Source organism: Pelophylax lessonae (assembly GCF_965119305.1).
Source record: "Pelophylax lessonae genome assembly, chromosome: 10".
In the NCBI taxonomy this organism is placed as follows: Eukaryota; Metazoa; Chordata; class Amphibia; order Anura; family Ranidae; genus Pelophylax; species Pelophylax lessonae.
The window spans coordinates 229,776,739-229,801,430 of record NC_138777.1 but is presented as its reverse complement, the minus strand read 5'-3'; the positions used below and the strand labels follow the sequence as shown (position 1 = coordinate 229,801,430).

At 48.4% G+C, this 24,692-nt stretch overlaps 1 protein-coding gene across 1 annotated transcript in view; it reads left to right on the top strand.

Moving 5' to 3' along the window:
• The window catches only part of LOC309566035 (polycystin-1-like protein 2), a gene marked incomplete at its 3' end in the record, with an annotated part of 116,694 nt that overhangs the window by 87,861 nt on the left and 4,141 nt on the right, over nt 1–24,692 (top strand). Inside the window, exons 18-22 of the mRNA XM_082271058.1 lie at nt 609–782; nt 5,411–5,538; nt 15,755–15,881; nt 18,653–18,781; nt 23,319–23,535. Of these exons, the coding sequence (XP_082127184.1) occupies nt 609–782; nt 5,411–5,538; nt 15,755–15,881; nt 18,653–18,781; nt 23,319–23,535 (775 nt within the window). The remainder of the gene's footprint in view (nt 1–608; nt 783–5,410; nt 5,539–15,754; nt 15,882–18,652; nt 18,782–23,318; nt 23,536–24,692) is intronic.

Sequence of the window (24,692 nt, the reverse complement as noted above, 5' to 3'; positions counted from 1 at the left end):
GGCTCTCCCTTGCAGAACTTTGAGCACATGGCTATGCTTCAGGCTTCAAGTTGTTCCTCACACACTCACCCAGACTGAAAAGGACCAAGACCACCTGACTTCCTCCAAATAAATACCTTCTCCCAGCATGCTCAGCGACCAGTATGATTGGCTGAAAAAAGTATACATGTCCTTAAAGCGGAGTTCCACCCACATTTGGCACCTTTCAGGGGGGAGGGGGGAACGGAAACCTGTTTTTGACAGTTACCCTTCCCCACTTCCGGGTGACAGCGGGGAGGTGTCAGAACAGGAAAAGAGAAGAAATCTCCCTAAATTGAGAGCATACAGAAATTAAATCCTCACAGAGGTTCTATGCCACCCTAGCAAACATTTGATTGTAGTTTGGCTGTACAGGCAATGCATTGTGTTTTGTATATAATATTTTTTTTTATTATATCCCCGACTTAAAAATATAATAAAAAGAAAAAACGTAGGTAATTAGTCATACTGAATGCTCCATATGTACGAATTGCAGCCAGCTGGTGGAGCTCTAGGCTACTCTTTACAGATTCACCTGGCTAACTTTATTGGTTTGCTGTAAAGAAGTCGACATTGTGTTACTTTTTCAGGTCAATGCAAGCGACGTTCTACTTAGTCTTGGAGAGCAACTGACGGGAACATTGATAGAGGATGTTAATATCACCAAAGACGTTGTGGTTGATGCAGCTCAGTCACTATTTAATGGATTCGATGTCACGATGAAAGCATCTTTGGAGAATTCTGAAAACTTAACATCTGATCAGGTCTGTTTGTTCACACACAAAACTTTTTTAAAGCTTCCACGATACACTATATTACCAAAAGTATTGGGACACCTACCTTTACACACCTATGAACTTTAATGGCATCCCAGTCTTAGGCCCCTTTCACACACTCCGTCCGTCGGACGGAGTCTGTTTTTCTCAGCGGGGGATCGATCCGCCGATCCCCCGCTGAGCAGGAGGATGACAGCTGTTCTCTGCGCTGTGTGCGGAGACACAGCTGTCAGGTCCCCATGCATCTCTATGGGGGAAATCGGATGGGAATGGACCGTGGGTCCGTTCTCATCCGATCCCATCCGATCCACTGGACAGTTGGAAAATAGGGTTTCCATCCGTCCAGATTTGACGGATCGTGTCGGATGTCATCGGACATGTCTCCGCTGACATCCAAATGCCCCATAGGGATGCATGGGGGGACCGTTCAGATCCGCCAAAAAAATGGACAGGCAGATCTGAACGGTCCGCCTGTGTGAAAGAGCCCTAAGTCTGTAGGGTTCAATATTGAGTTGGACCCTCATCTGCAGCTATAACAGCTTCAACTCTTCTGGGAAGGCTGTCCACAAGGTTTAGGAGTGTTTCTATGGAATGTCTGACCATTTTTCCAGAAGTGCATTTGTGAGGTCAGGCACTGATTTTGGAGAGAAGGCCTGGCTCCGCTCTAATTCAGCCCAAAGGTGTCCAGATTAAGGGCAGGACTCTGTGCAGGCCAGTCACGTTCTCCACCCCAAACTTGCTAATCCATTACTTTATGGATCATAGTGGGACTGTGATAGTGTCTGATTGTGAGCCACACTAATTGACATTGGGTGGGAACTGAGTAACTGCCACTTACATCACAAGTGACACTTATACAGTACAGTGATCATGTACTAATGACATTGGCTGGGAAGGGGTTAACATCTAGGGGCATTTAAAGGGTTAATTGTGTGCCTAACAATGTGTAATGTGTTCTGCTTTTACTAAGAAATGTGGTTGTTTTTTCTCCCTGCAAAAAACACCCACACCCCTGCTCCATATACAGGACCCTGTGTTGTTAGTAAACACAGGGCTCTGTACTGTGATTCGCTAAGCCAATCAGCAGGCCCCAGCCATAAATCATTGGGCGGGGCCGGCTGACCAACTTGTGCTGTATCAAATGATAGAACAGATGGGGCGGCACGCATGTGCCCCCTACCTGGGAATGCCAGATCACATACATGTACGTGATCCAGCGCAGAGGGGCCATCCTGCCGCAGTATTTTTACAAAGAACGCAGTCAGCAAGTAATTGTGGGTGATGGAAATTTGCACTTTGACAGCTCCAGAGCTCAGTTTAATTAAGCTTCAGTAACCCCTTTCTGGATTATAAGATGTAGCGTCCTCTAAGGTAGGTGCTAGAGTGAGTGTATAAAGTTTTTGGTTTCTCTGCTTAACAGGGAGACAGCTAGGCAGATTTACATGCTGTCTGCTTAACAGAGAGCTGTGGTTGATTGGTAGTTTGCTCAGTGTGTTCTGGTGCTGCTCATGCTGTCTTGAAAGTTTCACACTGGTCTGGTAGCTATGGGATGTACTGGACAGTGGGAGGAAACCTTGCAGATAAGAGCATGGATATCTATACAGCCCTGGCCAATTAGAAGGGAATGTGCCCCAAGGCATGCTGGGTAACTGTATTTATATCTGAAGAGCACGTGGGCTCTAGGTCTTCCTCTAGAGAGAAAGGTCCAGGAGGGGAGGGGGCTTCTGTCCCTCCTCAGCACAGGCTGCCATGTGGCCTCAGGTAGGCAACCAGAGGGCCTGAAACACTGAAGCTGCAACCCATGGTGCTTGCGAGAGCTGACTAAGGGAGGATGCCCACGGGCACTGTCTGGTACCACCGAGGAAGGCTGCCCCTGGTGCTTCAGGAGCCTTGTGGGTACAGACCCCCACAGGGATTCCTGGTACTTGTGCTGTTAGATCTCCCTCAGGGTGCTAGAAGTCAGCTGTGCAAGCTAAAGGAGACACTGACTAGTGTCTTAAAGAGGCAAAGTTTACTGAGTTCCTTCAGCTACAAAGGGACTTATTCATCCCATACAGGCGCTGTATGGTCCTACTGATAATCTGCTATACAGTTCTATTGGGAGAGTTGTCCTCACCTGTGAATAGTTAATTTGGAGTATCCTACTAAATCCCTTCTCCTATCCAAGTTCTCCAAATAAAAAACAAAAACAAATCCCCTAGACTGATTATTGAGGTTAACGAGTGGAAGACTGTGCGCACCTGGCTGTGTGAAAATGCTCTGTGACTGACTGTGGAGTAATCAGTGGGAGGCCCTGGCAAACCAATATCCAAGCGGCTCTTGCGGGGGTACCACTACAGGTGCGTTTTTCATGCTGCATGCATTTTTTTGTTGGAGATTTTATACACAAAACTAAATTATACATTTCTTTGTGTGTCTCCATTGTAGTCTAGGGGCTAAATTCCCCCTGCAACCTGCACCAAAGAAGTGCCTGTAGATTTAAAAAAAATTGTGCTGTGTTTATGTGAATGTGCGCCATAGAGAATAATGGGATTTCCATTGTTGTGCAGTGCAACAACAACTGCATGAGAAATCACACTAATGTGAACAGGAGCTTACCACTTGTGATAGACCAAACTAGGACAGGGACCTTTGAAGGGGACTTGCAGGGTAGCCTCTTGCCCACTGACTACTGACTCTTGCCCTGGCTTTTCAGGGGGGGGGGGGGGGGGGCTCTATTCTTGGAAGGTGTGCTTTGGGAACCCTTGAAGTGGTCTTGCTCTGAAATCGGGATTGTGTCTCCCTGAAACACACAGGGAATCTAGGTCCGGGATACATATTTGGATCCTTTGTGCCCAAACCAGCAATGACTGCTTTAGGCCCCTTTCACACTTGTGATGCATTTTGAGGTCCATAGACCTCAAGATTACACAGACATTGCTTCAAGTCCAGTCAAAATTGTGGCAAAATTTTAGGTACCTTTTAGGTAACACAAGTGTGAAAGAGGCCTTAGACTGTGAGGCTCAGAGTGGATGCTAATCTAATCAGCTCAAAGAAACCTGATATTGGGGGGTCTATATTCTATTTATTAAAGTGATTGTAAAGTTTTTTTGTTTTTTTTAAATAACAAATATGTTATACTTACCTCCCCTCCTCTGTGCAGTTGGTTTTGCACAGGGCAGCTGCAGCCCATGGGTTGCAGCTTTAGTGTTTCAGGCCCTCTGGTCACCCACCTGAGGCCGCATGGCAGCCTGTGCTGAGGAGGGGCAGAAGCCCTCTCCCCTTCTGGACCTTTCCCTCTAGAGGAAGACCCAGAGCCCATTTGCTCTAAAGATATAAATACAGTTACCCAGCATGCCTTGGGGCACATTCCCTTCTAATTGGCCAGGGCTGTATAGATATCCATGCTCTCTTCTGCAAGGTTTCCTCCCACAGTCCAGTACATTCAATAGCTACCAAACCAGTGTGAAACTTTCAAGACAGCATGAACAGCACTAGAACATACTGAGCAGACTCTTCCAATCAACCACAGCTCTCTGTTAAGCAGCCTTCCTCAGTAGTACCAGACAGGATCCGTGGACATCCTCCCTCAGTCAACTCTCATAAGGATCATAGGTTGCAACTTCAATGTTTCAGGCCCTCAGGTTGATCACCTGGGGCCACATGGCAGCCTGTGCTGGGGGGAGGTAGCAGCCCCCTCCCCACCTGGATCTCTCTCTCTAAAGGTAGACTGGACCACAAACCCATGTGCTCTTCAGATATAAATACAGGTACCCAGCATACCTTGGGACACATCCCCTTCTAATTGGCCAGGGCTGTACAGACATCCATGCTCTTATCTACTAGGTTTCCACCCACTATCCAATATACTCCATTGCTACTGTATCAGTGTGAAACCTCAAGACAGCATGAGCAGCACCAGAACCCACTGAGCAGACCTCACACAGCTCTCTGTTAAGCAGACAGCACACAAATTTGCCTGGCTGTCTCCCTGTTAGGCAGAGAAACCCAAAGCTTTATACACTCACTCTAGCACCTAACTAGGAGGACGCTACATGCCAAAAATGCATCAAAAGCATGGGATGTCGCACTACAAAAATGCACTAAAAATTGTATTATGTTGCAGCTGCTCTAGTGTGAACCAAGGCTTTAAGTGTTTTAAAGCTTGCCCTCATTCACCTCTGTATCTATAGGCATTGTGGAGAAATTCATTTTCAAATTTCACACAACACGAGCAAAAAATCTCAGCTTTTTTTCTCCAGATCTTGGCAGCCTGCCAGGACTGTAATGTAAACACACAGCAGGTGCTAAACGCCTTGTTCACACAGATTTACTATAGCATGTGCCCCCGTGAGGGCCGTGTTTGCCCATATGGGAAAGCACAGGTGTTGCGTTCAGGGCCATGCACCCACACGGCTGTCAAATTGGGAGCAATGATGTGCAACTGATACTGGAGCAAGCATAAACAGACAGGAAGTTGTTGATATAGACTGCGGGGGATCAGCAGCACTGAGATGCAGCAAAATATTACACATTAATGAATAAGGACTTACAGTATGCTATGCTTCCTACAATATGGGTGGGTGTTCTAGTCCTTGATGTCAATTCTCATAGTTTTACCTTTGTCTTTTATCTAGATGGTTCACATCATAGAATCCTCTGTTTCTTCCATGGAATGTGTAGAGTCAGCGCTATTGTCACTTGGCAACTATTCTATCCAAAACCATTCCTTCTCCTCCGATCTGTCTAGTATGACAGTGGCCAGGTAAACCAATACTACTAGTCACTTACAAAAAACAAAAAAATTTGATCTAAGATTATAGTACAGTAGCCCCCTATCCCTCCATACCATGCAGTAGCCCCCTATCCCTTCATAGCATACAGTAGCCCCCTATCCCTCCATACCATAAAGTAGACCCCTATCCCTTCATACTATACAGTAGTCCACTATCACTTCATACCATATGGTAGCCCCCTATCCCTTCATACCATAAAGTAGACCCCTATCCCTCCATACTGTCAGGGTCCGGACTGGCGGCAGGTGACTGCACTGGAGGTGGATGCTCTGTGTCAGTGAGGGATTGGCGTGGACCGTACCAGGGGACCGGTTCTAAGTTACTACCGGTTTTCACCAGAGCCTGCCGCAAGGCGGGATGGACTTGCTGCGGCGGTAGCAACCAGGTCGTATCCTCCGGTAACGGCTCAACCTCAAAGACAGCTGATTCAGGCGCGGTACAGAAGGACAAGGCAAAGGCAAGGTCAGACAGAGCAAAAGGTCAAGGCAGGCGGCAACGGTTCGTAGTCAGGGGCAACAGCAGAAGGTCTGATACATAGGCAGGGAAAAATACACCAAAAGCTTTCTCAAGGCACAAAAGGCAACAAGATCCGGCAAGGACAGGAAAGGGAAGCGGGTTTTTATAGGATTTGGACTGATTGGACCAGGCACCAATTAGTGGTGCACTGGCCCTTTAAATTTCAATGCAGCGGCGCGCGCGCGCCCTAGGGAGCGGGGCCGCGCGCGCCTGGAGGAGGAAGGCATGAGGGAACCCGGCGTGCGCCGGGAGACAGAGCTGACGGGACCCGGCGGGTGAGACACTGAAGATGCGGGGGAGCAGCGCTCACGGTAGCCCCCTATCCCTTTATACCATACAGTAGCCCCCTATTCCCTTCATACCAGACAGTAGTCACTTTATACCATATAGTAGCCCCCTTTCCATTCATACCATACAGTAGCCCCCTATCTCTTCATACCATACAGCAGTCCCTTTATACCATACAGTAGCCCCCTATATCTTCATACCATGCAGTAGCCCCCTATCCCTTTATACCATGCAGTAGCCCCCTATCCCTTTATACCATACAGTAGCCCCCTATCCCTTCATACCATACAGTAGCCCCCTATCCCTTCATACCATACAGTAGCCCCCTATCCCTTTATACCATGCAGTAGCCCCCTATCCCTTCATACCATACAGTAGCCCCCTATCCCTTTATACCATGCAGTAGCCCCCTATCCCTTCATACCATACAGTAGCCCTCTATCCCTTCATACCATGCAGTAGCCCCCTATCCCTTTATACCATGCAGTAGCCCCCTATCCCTTTATACCATACAGTAGCCCCCTATCCCTTCATACCATACAGTAGCCCCCTATCCCTTCATACCATACAGTAGCCCCCTTTCCCTTTATACCATGCAGTAGCCCCCTATCCCTTTATACCATGCAGTAGCCCCCTATCCCTTCATACCATTGTCATGGTCTTACCTTCTTGCTGTTCTCCTTCGTTTGACATGTGCTGGCGGCCATCTTGGTTTCTGGGTTTCTTGTAGCCTCCCACCCTGCGGCTCCTCCTTCCCACTGGGAGGAGCTGGATGCCTAGCTCATATATATAGGAGGTCTGTGGCTTCAGTTCCTTGCTTGGTCCTCCTGTGTTCACATGCTTCTAAGACTGCTGCTGCTTCTGGTCCCTGATCCTGGCTTCGTCTGACTACCCTGCTGGTTCCTGATCCTGGCTTCGTCTGACTACCCTGCTGGTTCCTGATCCTGGCTTCGTCTGACTACCCTGCTGGTTCCTGATCCCGGCTTCGTCTGACTACCCTCCTGGTTCCTGACCTCTGGCTTCGCAAGGACTCTGCCTCGGTTTCGCCATCCGTTTGGACTTTTGCTTTACAGCTTGATTTTCAATAAAGCCTTCTTATTTTCACTTATCTGTTGTTGTACGTCTGGTTCATGGTTCCGTGACATTAGGACCAAGCCATGAATTCTGACGGTACAGGGCCATCCTCGCTACCCACGCTGGTTGCCAGACTTGATCAGCAGGATCACCTGTTGGGTCGGTTCGCCGTGGCGTTGCAAACCCTGCTTGAACGCACGGCTCATTTCGCTTCCGTTGCCGATGGGTCGGTTGTCGCTCCTGGGCCCGCTCCTACTGCCGCTCCGGTTGCTGCGCCAGAGTCTACCCCGACACCTGTTGTTGCGCCTGCGGTGTTTCGGGGTATGACCGGTTCTGCCCCCCTTCCACAGCGCTTTGGGGGAGAGCCAACTCAGTGCCGAGGTTTCCTTAACCAGGTGGGCATTTATTTCGAGTTGCTGCCACATGCCTTTCCTACTGAGAGATCAAAGGTGGGCTTCTTAATTTCGCTGCTCTCGGACAAGGCCTTGGCCTGGGCCAGCCCTTTATGGGAGAACAACAATCCGGTGGTTGCCGAGTTTTCCGGTTTTGTTGCTTCTCTTCGGAGGGTATTCGATGTGCCGGCTCGTGCTGCCTCTGCTGCGAAGCTCCTTATGTCCATCAGACAGGGTTCACGATCCGTAGCTGAATACGCCATTGAGTTTCGTACCCTGGCAGCAGAGGTGGGCTGGAATAATGAGGCTCTGGTCGCTGCTTTCTCTCATGGTCTCTCGGATGCCTTGAAGGATGAGGTTGCAGCTAAGGACCTACCAGTGGAGCTCGAGTCTCTTATTTCTTTCTTGATTTTGATTGACACCAGACTCAGGGAGAGACCTTCCTTTAAGGAGAGTCTGCGGAGGCCTCCTAACAGATTGGCGCCTACCTTTGCTGTCCCACCCGTGCCTCCCTCTCCTCCCACGCCTCCTGGGGATGACTTGGCTGGGGGTGAACCCATGCAGCTGGGATTTGCTCGCCTGTCCGAGGGGGAGAGGGTACTCCGAAGACGCGAGGGTCGATGCATGTACTGTGGTCTCAGTGGGCATTTTCGGTTGGCATGTCCGAACCGTCCGGGAAACGCTCGCACCTGAGATCCTGTCGGGGGCAGATCTTGGGTGGAGTCTCCTCGTCCCCGGTTTCCCGTGTTGACAAACCACTGATCACTGTTGTCCTCTCCTGGGTCGGGGGCTCAGTGACGACCCAGGCGTTGGTGGACTCTGGTGCTGGTGGTTTGTTCATTGATAGTGTGTTCGCTGCCGCCAATTCCATTCCTCTGCAGGCCCAAGGTTCTCCACTGGCTCTTGAGGCGATAGACGGCAGACCCCTTCTGCCGCCACACGTGACTCATGAGACCCTTCCAGTGGGGATAGCCATTGGTGCCGTTCACAGAGAGTCGGTCTGCTTCCAGGTTATTTCGTCTCCACACTATTCGGTGGTCTTGGGGTACCCCTGGCTCCAGAAGCATAATCCGACTTTCGATTGGAGATCGGCCGAGATCCTCTCGTGGTCACCGCAGTGTGGGGCTAGTTGCATCCATGGGCCTGTCAAGTTGCTGTGTACTTCCTCGGACTCTCTGTTGCCTCCTGAATACGAGGAGTACCGGGATGTATTCGATAAGGTGCGCGCGGTTGCCCTACCTCCGCACCGCCCATACGATTGTGCCATCGAGTTACAACCTGGTGCCGTTCCTCCTCGTGGCAAGGTCTATCCACTGTCGGTAGCGGAGAATGAGGCCATGGAGGAGTACGTGAAGGAGGCGCTTTCACGCGGACACATTCGCAAATCCTCGTCCCCGGCAGGGGCTGGATTTTTCTTTGTGAAAAAGAAGGGCGGTGAGTTGAGGCCTTGCATCGATTACAGGGGTCTCAATCGCATCACGATCAAGAACGCTTACCCGATACCCTTGATTTCCGAGCTGTTCGATCGCCTTAAAGGGGCCACGGTCTTTACCAAACTCGACCTGAGGGCGGCATATAACCTCGTAAGGATCAAGGCGGGCGATGAGTGGAAGACCGCGTTTAACACCAGGACCGGTCATTATGAATCCTTGGTTATGCCCTTTGGGTTGTGCAATGCGCCCGCAGTCTTTCAGGAATTCATTAACGATGTTTTCCGTGACCTGTTGCAGCAGTGTGTGGTGGTCTATTTGGATGACATCTTGGTATATTCTGAATCCATGGAGACCCACATTCTGGATGTCAGACGAGTGTTGCAACGGCTACAAGAGAACAAGCTCTTCGGTAAGCTTGAGAAATGCGAATTTCACCGATCCCAGGTAACCTTCTTAGGTTACATCATTTCTGCTGAGGGGTTCTCCATGGATCCTGAGAAGGTTTCGGCTGTCTTACAGTGGCCCCAGCCCAGTGGTCTTCGCTCCCTGCAGCGCTTTTTGGGCTTCGCCAATTATTATCGGAAGTTCATCAGGGACTTTTCCATGCTAGCCAAGCCTCTCACTGATCTGACCAGGAAGGGCAGTAATTCCCAGGTCTGGCCGCTCGAGGCCATCCGAGCTTTTGAGGCTCTAAAGTCCGCCTTTGTGTCGGCTCCGATTCTGTCGCATTCCAACCCTGGGTTGCCCTTTGTCCTCGAGGTGGACGCGTCTGAGACGGGAGTAGGCGCCCTTCTGTCTCAGCGTAGAACACCAGAGGGTCCTCTGCTTCCTTGTGGGTTTTACTCCCGGAAACTGTCTTCCGCGGAGTGCAACTATCAGATTGGTGACAGGGAGTTATTGGCCATCGTGCAGGCCCTTAAAGAATGGAGGCACTTGCTCGAGGGTTCGGTGGTTCCGGTCCTCATCCTGACGGACCACAAGAATCTGACCTACCTTTCTGAGGCCAAGAGATTGACACCACGTCAGGCCAGATGGGCTCTGTTCTTGTCACGTTTTAATTACGTGGTCTCCTACCTACCCGGTTCCAAGAACATCAGGGCGGATGCCTTATCACGGCAGTACTCCGACCTTTCCAGGGAGGAGTCGATTCCGACTTCGGTCATACCTCCGAATCAGATCCTGGCCGCCATTCGCACCAGCCTGACCTCTCCCCTGGGTGAGCAGATTTTGGCGGCTCAATCTGGTGCTCCCTCTGGGAGACCCAACGGCAGATGTTTTGTGCCTGAGGAGTTGCGCACTCGGTTGTTGCGAACCTACCATAACTCCAAGACCGCGGGGCATCCTGGAAAGAATCAGCTGTCCTGGGCTGTTTCACGTCTGTTCTGGTGGCCTTCCCTACGTTCCGACATCGCCGCATATGTAGCGGCATGCTCCGTTTGTGCCCAGAGTAAGTCCCCTCGGCACCTTCCGTTGGGCCTTCTGCAACCCATAGCCACCGGGGAGCGCCCATGGTCACACCTGGGGATGGATTTCATTGTGGACCTCCCTGCATCCCGAGGCCATACGGTCATTCTCATGATTGTGGATCGATTTTCCAAAATGTGCCACTGTGTTCCTCTCAAGAAGTTACCCTCTGCACAGGAGTTGGCCACGATTTTTGCCAGGGAGGTCTTCCGGTTGCACGGTTTGCCCAAGGAGATTGTGTCGGATCGGGGGAGTCAGTTTGTGTCCAGGTTCTGGTGCGCCTTTTGCTCCCAGTTGGGGATTCATCTCTCCTTCTCCTCGGCCTACCACCCTCAGTCCAATGGGGCCGCAGAACGATCCAATCAGGCCTTGGAGCAATTCCTTCGTTGCTATGTCTCAGATCACCAAGACAATTGGGTTGACCTCCTGCCTTGGGCTGAGTTTGCCAGGAACACGGCGGTGAACTCTTCCTCTGGGACGTCTCCCTTCATGGCCAATTATGGGTTCCAACCTGCCGTGTTACCGGAGGTATTCTCTCCCCAGGATATTCCGGCTGTGGAGGATCACCTTTCCGTCCTACGTGCTTCTTGGGTACAGATCCAGAAGTCCCTTGAGGTCTCTGCGCAGCGCCAGAGACTCCAGGCTGATCGCAGACGAGCGCCTGCTCCTTCCTACCAGGCCGGAGACCGTGTATGGTTGTCCACCCGCAACCTCAACCTTCGAGTGCCCACTCCCAAGCTGGCGCCTCGCTTTGTTGGTCCCTTACGAGTGCTTCGCAGGGTAAACCCGGTAGCCTATGCCCTTGCGCTTCCTCCTGGCATGCGGATCTCCAACGTGTTTCATGTCTCCCTGTTGAAGCCACTGGTGTGTAATCGTTTCACTTCCTCGGTTCCTCGGCCTCGTCCGGTCCAAGTGGGCAATCGTGAGGAGTATGAGGTGAGCAATATCCTGGACTCACGCCTGGTCCGCGGTCGGGTGCAGTTTTTGGTTCATTGGCGTGGTTATGGTCCAGAGGAGCGTTCCTGGGTTCCCTCCGCAGATGTCCATGCTCCTGCCTTGCTCCGAGCCTTCCACGCACGCTTCCCTCAGAAACCGTTCTTTACTCCGCGGAGGAGGGGCCCTTGAGGGGGAGGTACTGTCATGGTCTTACCTTCTTGCTGTTCTCCTTCGTTTGACATGTGCTGGCGGCCATCTTGGTTTCTGGGTTTCTTGTAGCCTCCCACCCTGCGGCTCCTCCTTCCCACTGGGAGGAGCTGGATGCCTAGCTCATATATATAGGAGGTCTGTGGCTTCAGTTCCTTGCTTGGTCCTCCTGTGTTCCCATGCTTCTAAGACTGCTGCTGCTTCTGGTCCCTGATCCTGGCTTCGTCTGACTACCCTGCTGGTTCCTGATCCTGGCTTCGTCTGACTACCCTGCTGGTTCCTGATCCTGGCTTCGTCTGACTACCCTGCCGGTTCCTGATACCGGCTTCGTCTGACTACCCTCCTGGTTCCTGACCTCTGGCTTCGCAAGGACTCTGCCTCGGTTTCGCCATCAGTTTGGACTTTTGCTTTACAGCTTGATTTTCAATAAAGCCTTCTTATTTTCACTTATCTGTTGTTGTACGTCTGGTTCATGGTTCCGTGACAACCATACAGTAGCCCCCTATCCCTTTATACCATGCAGTAGCCCCCTATCCCTTCATACCATACAGTAGCCCTCTATCCCTTCATACCATGCAGTAGCCCCCTATCCCTTTATACCATGCAGTAGCCCTCTATCCCTTCATACCATACAGTAGCCCCCTATCCCTTCATACCATGCAGTAGCCCTCTATCCCTTCATACCATGCAGTAGCCCCCTATCCCTTTATACCATGCAGTAGCCCTCTATCCCTTCATACCAGACAGTAGTCACTTTATACCATATAGTAGCCCCCTTTCCATTCATACCATACAGTAGCCCCCTATCCCTTCATACCATACAGCAGTCCCTTTATACCATACAGTAGCCCCCTATCCCTTCATACCATGCAGTAGCCCCCTATCTCTTCATACCATGCAGTAGCCCCCTATCCCTTTATACCATGCAGTAGCCCTCTATCCCTTCATACCATACAGTAGCGCCCTATCCCTTTATGCCATGCAGTAGCCCTCTATCCCTTCATACCATACAGTAGCCCCCTATCCCTTTATACCATGCAGTAGCCCCCTATCCCTTTATACCATGCAGTAGCCCCCTATCCCTTTATACCATGCAGTAGCCCCCTATCCCTTCATACCATGCAGTAGCCCCCTATCCCTTTATACCATGCAGTAGCCCCCTATCCCTTTATACCATGCAGTAGCCCCCTATCCCTTCATATCATGCAGTAGCCCCCTATCCCTTCATACCATACAGTAGCCCCCTATCTCTTCATACCATGCAGTAGCCCCCTATCCCTTTATACCATGCAGTAGCCCTATATCCCTTCATACCATACAGTAGCCCCCTATCTCTTTATACCATGCAGTAGCCCTCTATCCCTTCATACCATGCAGTAGTTCTCTATCCCTTCATATCATGCAGTAGCCCTTTATCCCTTCATACCATGCAGTAGCCCCCTATCCCTTTATACCATGCAGTAGCCCTCTATCCCTTCATACCAGACAGTAGTCACTTTATACCATATAGTAGCCCCCTTTCCATTCATACCATACAGTAGCCCCCTATCTCTTCATACCATACAGCAGTCCCTTTATACCATACAGTAGCCCCCTATCCCTTCATACCATGCAGTAGCCCCCTATCTCTTCATACCATGCAGTAGCCCCCTATCCCTTTATACCATGCAGTAGCCCTCTATCCCTTCATACCATACAGTAGCCCCCTATCCCTTTATACCATGCAGTAGCCCTCTATCCCTTCATACCATACAGTAGCGCCCTATCCCTTTATACCATGCAGTAGCCCTCTATCCCTTCATACCATACAGTAGCCCCCTATCTCTTTATACCATGCAGTAGCCCTCTATCCCTTCATACCATGCAGTAGCCCTCTATCCCTTCATACCATACAGTAGCCCTCTATCCCTTTATACCATGCAGTAGCCCTCTATCCCTTCATACCATACAGTAGCCCCCTATCCCTTTATACCATGCAGTAGCCCTCTATCCCTTCTTACCATGCAGTAGCCCTCTATCCCTTCATACCATACAGTAGCCCTCTATCCCTTCATACCATACAGTAGCGCCCTATCCCTTTATACCATGCAGTAGCCCTCTATCCCTTCATACCATACAGTAGCCCCCTATCTCTTTATACCATGCAGGAGCCCTCTATCCCTTCATACCATACAGTAGCCCTCTATCCCTTCATACCATACAGTAGCCCTCTATCCCTTCATACCATGCAGTAGCCCTCTATCCCTTCATACCATACAGTAGCCCTCTATCCCTTTATAGCATGCAGTAGCCCTCTATCCCTTCATACCATACAGTAGCCCCCTATCCCTTTATACCATGCAGTAGCCCTCTATCCCTTCATACCATACAGTAGCCCTCTATCCCTTCATACCATGCAGTAGCCCTCTATCCCTTCATACCATACAGTAGCCCTCTATCCCTTCATACCATACAGTAGCCCTCTATCCCTTCATACCATGCAGTAGCCCCCTATCCCTTCATACCATGCAGTAGCCCTCTATCCCTTCATACCATACAGTAGCCCTCTATCCCTTTATAGCATGCAGTAGCCCTCTATCCCTTCATACCATACAGTAGCCCCCTATCCCTTTATACCATGCAGTAGCCCTCTATCCCTTCATACCATACAGTAGCCCTCTATCCCTTCATACCATGCAGTAGCCCTCTATCCCTTCATACCATACAGTAGCCCTCTATCCCTTCATACCATACAGTAGCCCTCTATCCCTTCATACCATGCAGTAGCCTCCTATCCCTTTATACCATACAGTAGCCCTCTATCCCTTCATACCATGCAGTAGCCCCCTATCCCTTCATACTATACAGTAGTCCACTATCACTTCATACCATACGGTAGCCCCCTATCCCTTCATACCATACGCTAGCCCCCTATCCCTTCATACCATACGGTAGCCCCCTATCCCTCCATACCATAAAGTAGACCCCTATCCCTCCATACCATAAAGTAGACCCCTATCCCTTCATACTATACAGTAGCCCCCTATCTCTCCGTACCATAAAGTAGACCCCTATCCCTTCATGCAAAAGACCTCTATGCCTTCATACCATACACTAGCCCCCTATCCATTCATACCATACAGTAGCCCCCTATACCTTCTTGCCATACAGTAGCCCTCTACCCCTATATACCATAAAGTAGCCCCCTATCCCTTCACAGCATACAAGAGCCCTCTATCCATGCATACCATACAGTAGCCCTCTATCCTTTTATACCATGCAGTAGCCCCCTATCCCTTTATACCATGCAGTAGCCCCCTATCCCTTCATACCATACAGTAGCCCCCTATCCCTTTATATCATGCAGTAGCCCCCTATCCCTTTATACCATGCAGTAGCCCCCTATCCCTTCATACCATACAGTAGCCCCCTCTCCCTTTATATCATGCAGTAGCCTCCTATTCCTTTATACCCTGCAGTAGCCCCCAATCCCTTCATACCATACAGTAGACCCCTATCCCTTCATACCATACAGTAGCCCCCTATCCCATCATACCATACAGTAGACCCCTATCCCTTCATACCATGCAGTAGCCCTCTATCCCTTCATACCATACTGTATCCCTTCATATCATACAGTAGAAACCTATCCCTTCATACTATGCAGTAGCCCTCTATGCCTTCATACCATACAGTCATCCTCCCTATCTCTTCATGCCATATAGTCCCATTCTCTTTCACTGCCCACCTGCTCAGACAGTTACAAACAATGCTGGCAATTCAAACATCATTTGTGGCAAACAAGCCGATATCATACAGTGTAAAGTTTAACAAATTAAATAAAACTGAGCAAAAATGAAATGGGGAAAGTCACATAGCTTGTCTTGTGTCTTCAGAGTAAAGTCGGCAGAACTGACGACGGGGGCGTTCAGCACCAACCTACCGGCTTTCTGTAAAATCACCTTCCCTGTCTGTTCAGTCCTGAGTGACCTAACCGGCGGATACGAGGCAGTAAATGTCATGGTGAGTCCAGTGTGTGTGCCTCTAAGAAAATGCTAGTCTATTGGCTTCTATGCAACCTACATGCAACCTACATGTCCAAGCTTCCTTGTTAATATCAGGTTAATATCAGGTCCTAATTCCTAGTGAACTGATAGGTCACATTCACTCATATGCTGACATAACATAACATTATGACCACCCACCATAACCCATTGTGGCTTGGACTCCACTAGACCTCTGAAGGTATGTTGTGGTGTCTGGCATCAAGCCATTAGTAGCAGATCCCTTAGGTCATGTAAGTTGCGAGGTGGGGCCTCCATGGGTTGGTCCTGTTTTTCCAGCACATACCACAGATGCTCAATTGGATTAAAGTCTTGAAAATTTGGAGGCCAAGTCAACACAATGAACTTGTTGTTGTGTTCCTCAAAAAATTCTTGAATTCATCACCAGACCAGGCCTCCTTCTTCCATTGCTCCGTGGTCCAGTTTTGAGGCTCACATGCCCATTGTAGGCGCTTTTGGCTATGAACACGGGTCAGCATGGGCATCCTGACCGGTCTGCGTTTACACAGCCTCATATACAACAAACTGCGATGCACTGTGCGTTCTGTCAATTTCTATCAGAACCAGCATGAACTTTTCAGCAATCTGAGCTATAGTAGCTCTTATATTGAATTGAACCAACCTTCACTCCCCATGTGCATCAATGATCCTTGATCACCCATGACCCCGTCACTGGTTGGCTGGTTTTCCTTCCTTGAATCACTTTTAGTTGGTCCTGACCACTGCAGACCAGGAACATCCCACAAGAACTTCAGCTTTGGAGCTTCTCTGACCCAGCTGTCTAGCCCAGAGGTCTCTAAACTGCGGCCCGTAGGCTGCATGTGGCCCTTTGCTTGCCTTTATCCGGCCCTTGACTCTAAAGACTAGGCACTTTTCCTCCCACTGACACCAATAATGGGGCACTATTCCTACCTCTAAAATCAGAAATGCAGGACTAAATTTTCCCACTGACACCAATTATGGGGCACTGTTTTTCTCACTGACACCAATGATGGGGCACCAGTCCTCCTACTGACACCACTTACGGGGCACTATTCCTCCCACTGACACCAATGGTGGGGCACTATTCCTCCCACTGACACCAATGATGTAAATGGTTTTACTTTCACTGACCACCAAACCTATGGCATTGTTTACGCCCATGGATGCCAGGGCATTTTCTACTCCCACTGACCACAGTCTGGCCCTCTAAAGTTTGAAGGGCAGTAAACCAGACCTTTGTTTCGTAAGTTTGGGGACCCCTAGTCTAACCCTTACAATTTGGCCCTTGTCAAAGTCACTCAAATCCTTATCTTTGCCCATTTTTTCTGCTTTGGACATGTTCAATTGTAACAAGATAATTAATGCTATTTACTTTACTTGTCGGTGGTCATAATGTTATAGCTGATTGGTGTATATCACACTACTTAACAAAATATTTGCCCCCACTGTGCCTGTCTGATAGGTTGAAACACAGTCATTAACTGAAACAGCTGTGTGGGAGGCTTAACCACTTTACCACCGGAGGATTTTGCTGTCTTACGTCCAGGCCACTTTTTGCGATTCGGCACTGTGCGAATTTAACTGACAATTGCGCAGTCGTGCGACACCGTACCCAAACGAAATTTACGTCCTTTTTTTCCCACAAACAGAGCTTTCTTTTGGTGGTATTTGATCACCTGTGTGATTTTTACTTTTTGGGCTATAAACAAAAAAAGAGCATAAATTTTGAAAAAAATAACTATATTTTTCACATTTTTTCATATGAAATTCCCCCCCCCCCCCAAAAAATGTAAAAATCTAAATTTTTTTACATTTTTGGCCAATTTGTTTTCTGCTACATATGTTTGGTAAAAAAAATCGCAATAAGCGTATTTTGATTGGTTTGCGCAAAAGTTATTGCGTTTACTAACTAAGGGAAAGATTTCTGTCATTTTTGGTGTTTTTTTTTTTTTACGAGTAATGGCGGCGATCTGCGATTTTTTTTGCGGGACTGCGACATTGCGTCGGACCCTTGACTGACATTTTTGACACTTTTGGGGGTACCAGTGACATTACTACAGTAATCAATGCTATAAATATGCACTGTTACTGTAAAAATGACACTGGCAGGGAAGGGGTTAATTTTTATTGGAGAGGGAGGGGTTAATGTATGCCTGGTGCTTACTAACGTGTGTGGGGGGAGGTGACTGAGTGACACAAGGACAGATCGCATGTTCAGCTATGCTGAATCCTGTAATCTGTCACTGTCTGTCACTTAGGAGATCCGCCCGCTCTGTTTACACAAGCGGGCGGATCTCCAAACTCGATTCCCCGACGATCGGGGAAGAGCGGCGGTGATCACCGCCGCTCCTCCCCTGGCCCGACTCCCGCTGTGACTGAAAACAGCGGGAGCGAGCCTCCGGCGGCACGCGGGGGCGCCGCCCACAATAGAAGGAGTCCAGCGACGTAGGTCTGCGTCGCTGGACGGGAACTAGCCACTGTGCCACAGTAGAGGCACAGTGACTGGTCGTAAAGTGGTTAAAACTGGGCGAGGAACATCCAAACTCTGCTAGTAAGGTGAGGTTGTGGAAGACCGTTTCATGTCACAGGTCATACACCATGGTGAGACTGAGCACAGCAACAAGACACAAGGTAGTCATACTGCATTAGCAAGGTCTCTCCCAGGCAAAGATTTCAAAGTAGACTGGGGCTTCAAAATTAAATATCCATGTTTGCTATACTAACATGTCTCTTTTTCTTTAATGGCAGGTCTTAGCTCTGTCTGTTAACCCATTTAGTCACTTAAGTCCAGTGGTAATAGATGGGCCCGTGGTTAACATTGAGCTTGGTGCGGAGAATGGGGTCATTGATGTTGTAAACCTGACCAACTACATTGAGGTGAGTTCCTAAAGTATTCAGGGACAAGGGGTTGTTTAAGAGAAAACTATAGTTCTTGTCAGATATAGTGTGTGTGTATATACTGTGTGTGTGTGTATATATATATATATATATATATATATATATATATATATATATTATATATATATATATATATTATATATATATATTATATATATGAGTGTCTCACAAAAGTGAGTACACCCCTCACATTTTTGTAAATATTTTATCATATCTTTTCATGTGACAACACTGAAGAAATGAGACTTTGCTACAATGTAAAGTAGTGAGTGTACAGCTTGTATAACAGTGTAAATTTACTGTCCCCTCAAAATAACTCAACACACAGCCATTAATGTCTAAACCGCTGGTAACAAAAGTGAGTACACCCCTAAGTGACAATGTCCAAATTGGGCCCAAAGTGTCAATATTTTGTGTGGCCACCATTATTTTCCAGCACTGCCTTAACCCTCTTGGGCATGGAGTTCACCAGAGCTTCACAGGTTGCTACTGGAATCCTCTTCCACTCCTCCATGACAACATCACAAAGATGGCGGATGTTAGAGAACTTGTGCTCCTCCACTTTCCATTTTAAGATGCTCCACAGTTGCTCCACAGATGCTCAATAGGGTTTAAGTCTGCAGACATGCTTGGCCAGTCCATCACCTTTACCCTCAGCTTCTTTAGCAAGGCAGTGGTTGTCTTGGAGGTGTGTTTGGGGTCCTTTTGTTGAAATACTGCCCTCTGGCCCAGTCTCCGAAGGGAGGGGATCATCTTTGGCTTCAGTATGTCACAGTACATGTTGGCTTTCATGGTTCCCTCAGCTCCCCAGCACCGGCAGCACTAATTGACACTCCCACCACCATGCTTGACTGTAGACACTTATCCTTGTACTCCTTACCTGGTCACCGCCACACATGCTTAACACCAACTGAACCAAATACGTTTATCTTGGTCTCATCAGACCACAGTACATGGTTCCAGTAATCCATGTCCTTAGTCTGCTTGTCTTCAGCAAACTGTTTGCGGGCTTTTTTGTGCATCATCTTTAGAAGAGGCTTCCTTCTGGGACGACAGCCATGCAGACCAATTTGATGCAGTGTACGGCGTATGGTCTGAGCACTGACAGGCTGACCCCCCCACCCCTTCAACCTCTGCAGCAATGCTGGTAGCACTCATACGTCTATTTCCCAAAGACAACCTCTGGATATGACGCTGAGCACGTGCACTCAACTTCTATGATCGACCATGATGAGGCCCGTTCTGAGTGGAACCTGTCCTGTTAAACCGCTGTATGGTCTTGGCAACTGTGCTGCAGCTCAGTTTCATGGTCTTGACAGTCTTCTTATAGCCTAGGCCATCTTTATGTAGAGCAACAATTCTTTTTTCAGATCCTCAGAGAGTTCTTTGCCATGATGTGCCATGTTGAACTTCCAGTGACCAGTATGAGAGTGAGAGCGATAACACCAAATTTAACACACCTGCTCCACAATCACACCTGAGACCTTACTACATTGTATCAAAGTGTCATTTTTTCAGTGTTGTCACATGAAAAGATAATAATAAATATTTACAAAAATGTGAGGGGTGTACTAACTTTTGTGAGATATTGTGTGTGTGTGTGTGTATATATATATATATATATATATATATATATTTATATAGTTGTAATCAGTTTAAGGTGTACCTATAGTTAAATTTACTGCTGAACTCTAGGATAAAAAAAAAAAAAAAAACATGATGTGTATTCTTCCTTTGCTCTCAGTGTGCTTTGTGTATATCTACCAGATCTGTGCAGTAATCCAGTGTGAGACTTCCTGTAATAAAGACCTCTCACTTGTGCAGGGTGACTTGTCTTGTCTCCGCCCCCTCCTATAGTTTTTCTGCAGGCAGCCTGTAGTGGATGGAGCCTGCTGGTCCCCTCCCACAGCTCTGCTCTCTCTCCTTGTGCAGGGTGACTGGTCTTGTCTCCGCCCCTTCTTAAGTTTTCTGCAGGCAGCCTGTAGTGCTGAATTCCCAAATATAAATCCACATTTAAATAAATCTCAAATATATATACATAGATAGAAAAAAAACACAATTTTGTATGAAAAGTGCAATAATATAAGAGAATTATAGTGATGATAATGATAATAATCAACATTTTTAATCTGTGTTAAAAACATTAATTATAAGTGCGAACTTATAAATCAAACAAAAGTCGAGTAAAAGTCTGTGAGAATAACAACTTGTGTATAACAACTGGTGTGCTGCTAACAGTGTCCCCACTCTCCTCCTTCCTGTGGGAAAAGATGTATATCCACCCCCACGTGTCACCATTAAAGGAGCCTCTTACCAGATGAAGTGGAACATTAAGTTATAAATGGTCAAGGGGTTGTTTTAGAGAACTATTCCACATCGCAGGGAATCTTTGGCTCAAAATCCCCTCTCAATCCTGTCTCCCTAAGGACATAAAGTTGATATAATCCCGTGATGATGCATGTAAAAATTAGGTTTATTCAAATCTTGCCCAAAAAGCAATTTCTAAAATACATGCAAATAAGCAAAACCGCTGCTAAAACTCCTCATATGTTGAGGCAGTCACGCATATAAATGAGCAGTACCGATAACAACATTTCCAGTGTAGCAGGCTGAATCAGCTGCGCTGGGCTTCTGGCTGTTGTCAACGGGTGTGCATGATGACGTCAGGTCATTCCTTACGTGTTTCGTCAGAAATGACATTGTTGGGGGACTGGCCTGTAGTGGGTGGAGCTGGCAGGTCCCTTTCACAGCTCTGCTTTCTGCACATACCCCTTAAAGTGGTTGTAAAGTCAGGAAGGTTTTTTTATCTTAATGTATTCTATGCATTAAGATAAAAAGCCTTCTGTGTGCAGCAGCCTCCCTCAGCCCCACTAATACTTACCTGAGCCGTCTCAATCCAGTAATATTGCAGGAGTGTCTCGGCTGCCCCGAGACTCTCCCTCCTCATTGGCTGAGATGCCATTGGCTACTGCTGCTGTCGATCAAATTCAGTGAGCCAATGAGGAGAGAGAGGGGGCAGGGCCTTGGCCGCGGCTCCATGTCTGAATGGACACACTAAGCTGTGGCTCAGCTTGGGTGCCCCCATAGCGAGCTGCTTGCTGTGGGGACACTCAACAGGAGGGAGGATCCAGGAGAGCAAAAGAGGAACCCAAGAAGAGGAGGATCTGGGGTGCTCTGTGCAAAACCAACTGCACAGAGGAGGGAAGTATAACATGTTGTTATTTTTAACAAAGAAAAAACGAGACTTTACAATCACTTTATTATATCATAGAGATTAAATCACTGATACATTTTAGTATACATTTTAGGTTTTAGCTTCAAAGTCTTGCTGGTACAGGGTTCAATTAGGTGCAGCCAGTGGTGTATTTTGGTTTTGTGCTGCCCTAGGCAACACTAAAATTGGGCGCCCCCCCCCTCTTTCGACTCCTATGTAAATTTGCCCCACTCCTCCCCTTAGAGAGAGGGGGGGATGAGAGAGAGAGGGGGGTGGGTGAGGGAGAGAGGGGGGATGAGAGAGGGGGGAGAGAGAGAATGAGAGAGAGAGAGAGAGAGAGAGAGAGAGAAAGAGAGAGAGGGGGGGGGGTGTGAGAGACAGAGGGGGGGGTGAGAGAGAGAGAGGGGGTGTAGAGAGAGAGAGAGAGAGAGAGAGAGAGAGAGAGAGAGAGAGAAGAGAGAGAGGGGGGGGTGTGAGAGACAGAGGGGGGGGGGTGAGAGAGAGAGAGGGGGTGTGAGAGAGAGGGGGGGTGTGAGAGAGAGAGGGGGTGTTAGAGGGGTGAGAGAGAGGAGGGGAGAGAGAGAGAGAGAGAGAGAAGGGGGTGAGAGAGGTGGCTCTAGAAACCAGTGGCCAAAAGTGTCTCAGGTGGAGGGGGGCGGCTTTTTTTGCTGCCCCCTGCAAAGTGCCGCCCTAGGCCTGGGCCTTGTTGGCCTAGGCCAAAATACAGCACTGGGTGCAGCACATATTCATGTTCTTATTACTGCTCCACTGCTCTATTTGGCCACTAGGGTTAAAGACCTGGTACTTCCAGGTATGAAGGAGCATGGAACTCACTCCCTATCCTACCACACAACAGTACTGGTTCTCAATGATTGGCACCCAGCACTGTCCCATGGGGGCAGAGAGAGAGGTTTCAACACTGTTTAAGTTGCAAGTCATGGCAACACACTCCACATTGGCTCTTTGTTAGCCATATATACCGCTAAACCCTAAAATGCCATTTGAAGCCAGGCTATGATGGTTCCTGGCTCCTTATGCATCTTTCTGCCTCTTGTGTCTTTAATGACCCTTTAAGTGAAATGAGGCCTACCTTACCAATAAGGAAGCATAGTATGGGGTGGCTCAAACCAGTGACCAGAGAAGCTTATAGCTTTTTGCATATCAGAACACCACCTGGGTATTTGGGGCTTATGGGGTTCTCTGACATCCACAGAAAATGCCTACCATAAAAACTACCAAAATACCTTCCAGTAATGATCATCTATTGTGGTCTGCTAGATTTTGACTTGCCTTTATTTGTAGATTGTACTGGTCAAGAATCAGAGCTCACCGGTCAACGAGTCAAAGATGAGCTTGACGAAAGACAAGAACCTAATGCTAAGTATAAATGTAACCTCTGATAATCACACCGTGGTGCTAATCGTGCAACCGGACATCACAGTGCCAATCGCCCTGCACCTTCGGTTCCAGGAGCAATTCAACAGCAGCTTTATCCTGCGGAACTTCTCCCTCCCGGATGGTAAGGACAACGATTCTAGGTGAATCATATAGATCTATAGGAGAGTCCTTATTCAAGCATCTCTAAGAGACTAGGGAGTTGATTTCCTAAAGGCAAATAGACTGTGCACTTTGCAAGAGAGAATGCTATAGAGCAGTGGTCTCCAAACTTAGGCCCAGGGACCAAATGTAGCCCTTTGCTTCCTTTTATCCAGCCTTTAGGGCACTATTTCGTCCACTGATACTAACAGCAGTGCATAATTCCCCCTATTGACATCAATGAAGGAGCACAATTCCTCCCAATGACACCAACAATGGGGCACGATTCCTCCAAATGACACCAAAAATGGGGTACGATTCCTCCCAATGACACCAACAATGGGGCACAATTTCTCCCAATGACACCAATGAAGGGGCAAAATTCCTCCCAATGACACCAACAATGGGGCACGATTTCTCCAAATGACACCAACAATGGAGCACAATTTCTACCAATGACACCAACAATGGGGCACGATTCCTCCAAATGACAGCAACAATGGGGTACGATTCCTCCAAATGACACCAACAATGGGGCACAATTTCTACCAATGACACCAACAATGGGGCACGATTCCTCCAAATGACACCAACAATGGGGTACAATTCCTCCAAATGACACCAACAATGGGGTACGATTCCTCCCACTGACACCAACGATGGGGTACAATTCCTCCCACTGACACCAACGATGGGGTACAATTCCTCCCACTGACACCAACGATGGGGTACAATACCTCCCACTGACTCAAACGATGGGGTACAATTCCTACTAATGACACCAATGAAGGGACACAATTTCTCCAAATGACACCAACAAGAGGGTACAATTCCACCCAATGACACCAACAATGAAGTAAAATTCCTCCTAATGACACCAACGCAAAGGGACACAATTTCACCCAATGACACCAACGATGGGGCATGTGACAGAACAGTCCAGCACCCAGCTTGGTTGCTTCCGTCAAGATATAGCTTCCTCCAGTCTGGAACCAGGAACCAGGTATTATAGCTGAATAGTAGGTGCTTCCTGGTTTCCATGCCTAGGCAAATTGTCATACATCCCAAGAGTCTTCAAGAGGGGAGGAGGGGTTTTCTCAGCTAGCCACACCCTCCTGCCTGCATGCCTGAGCTAAGGGC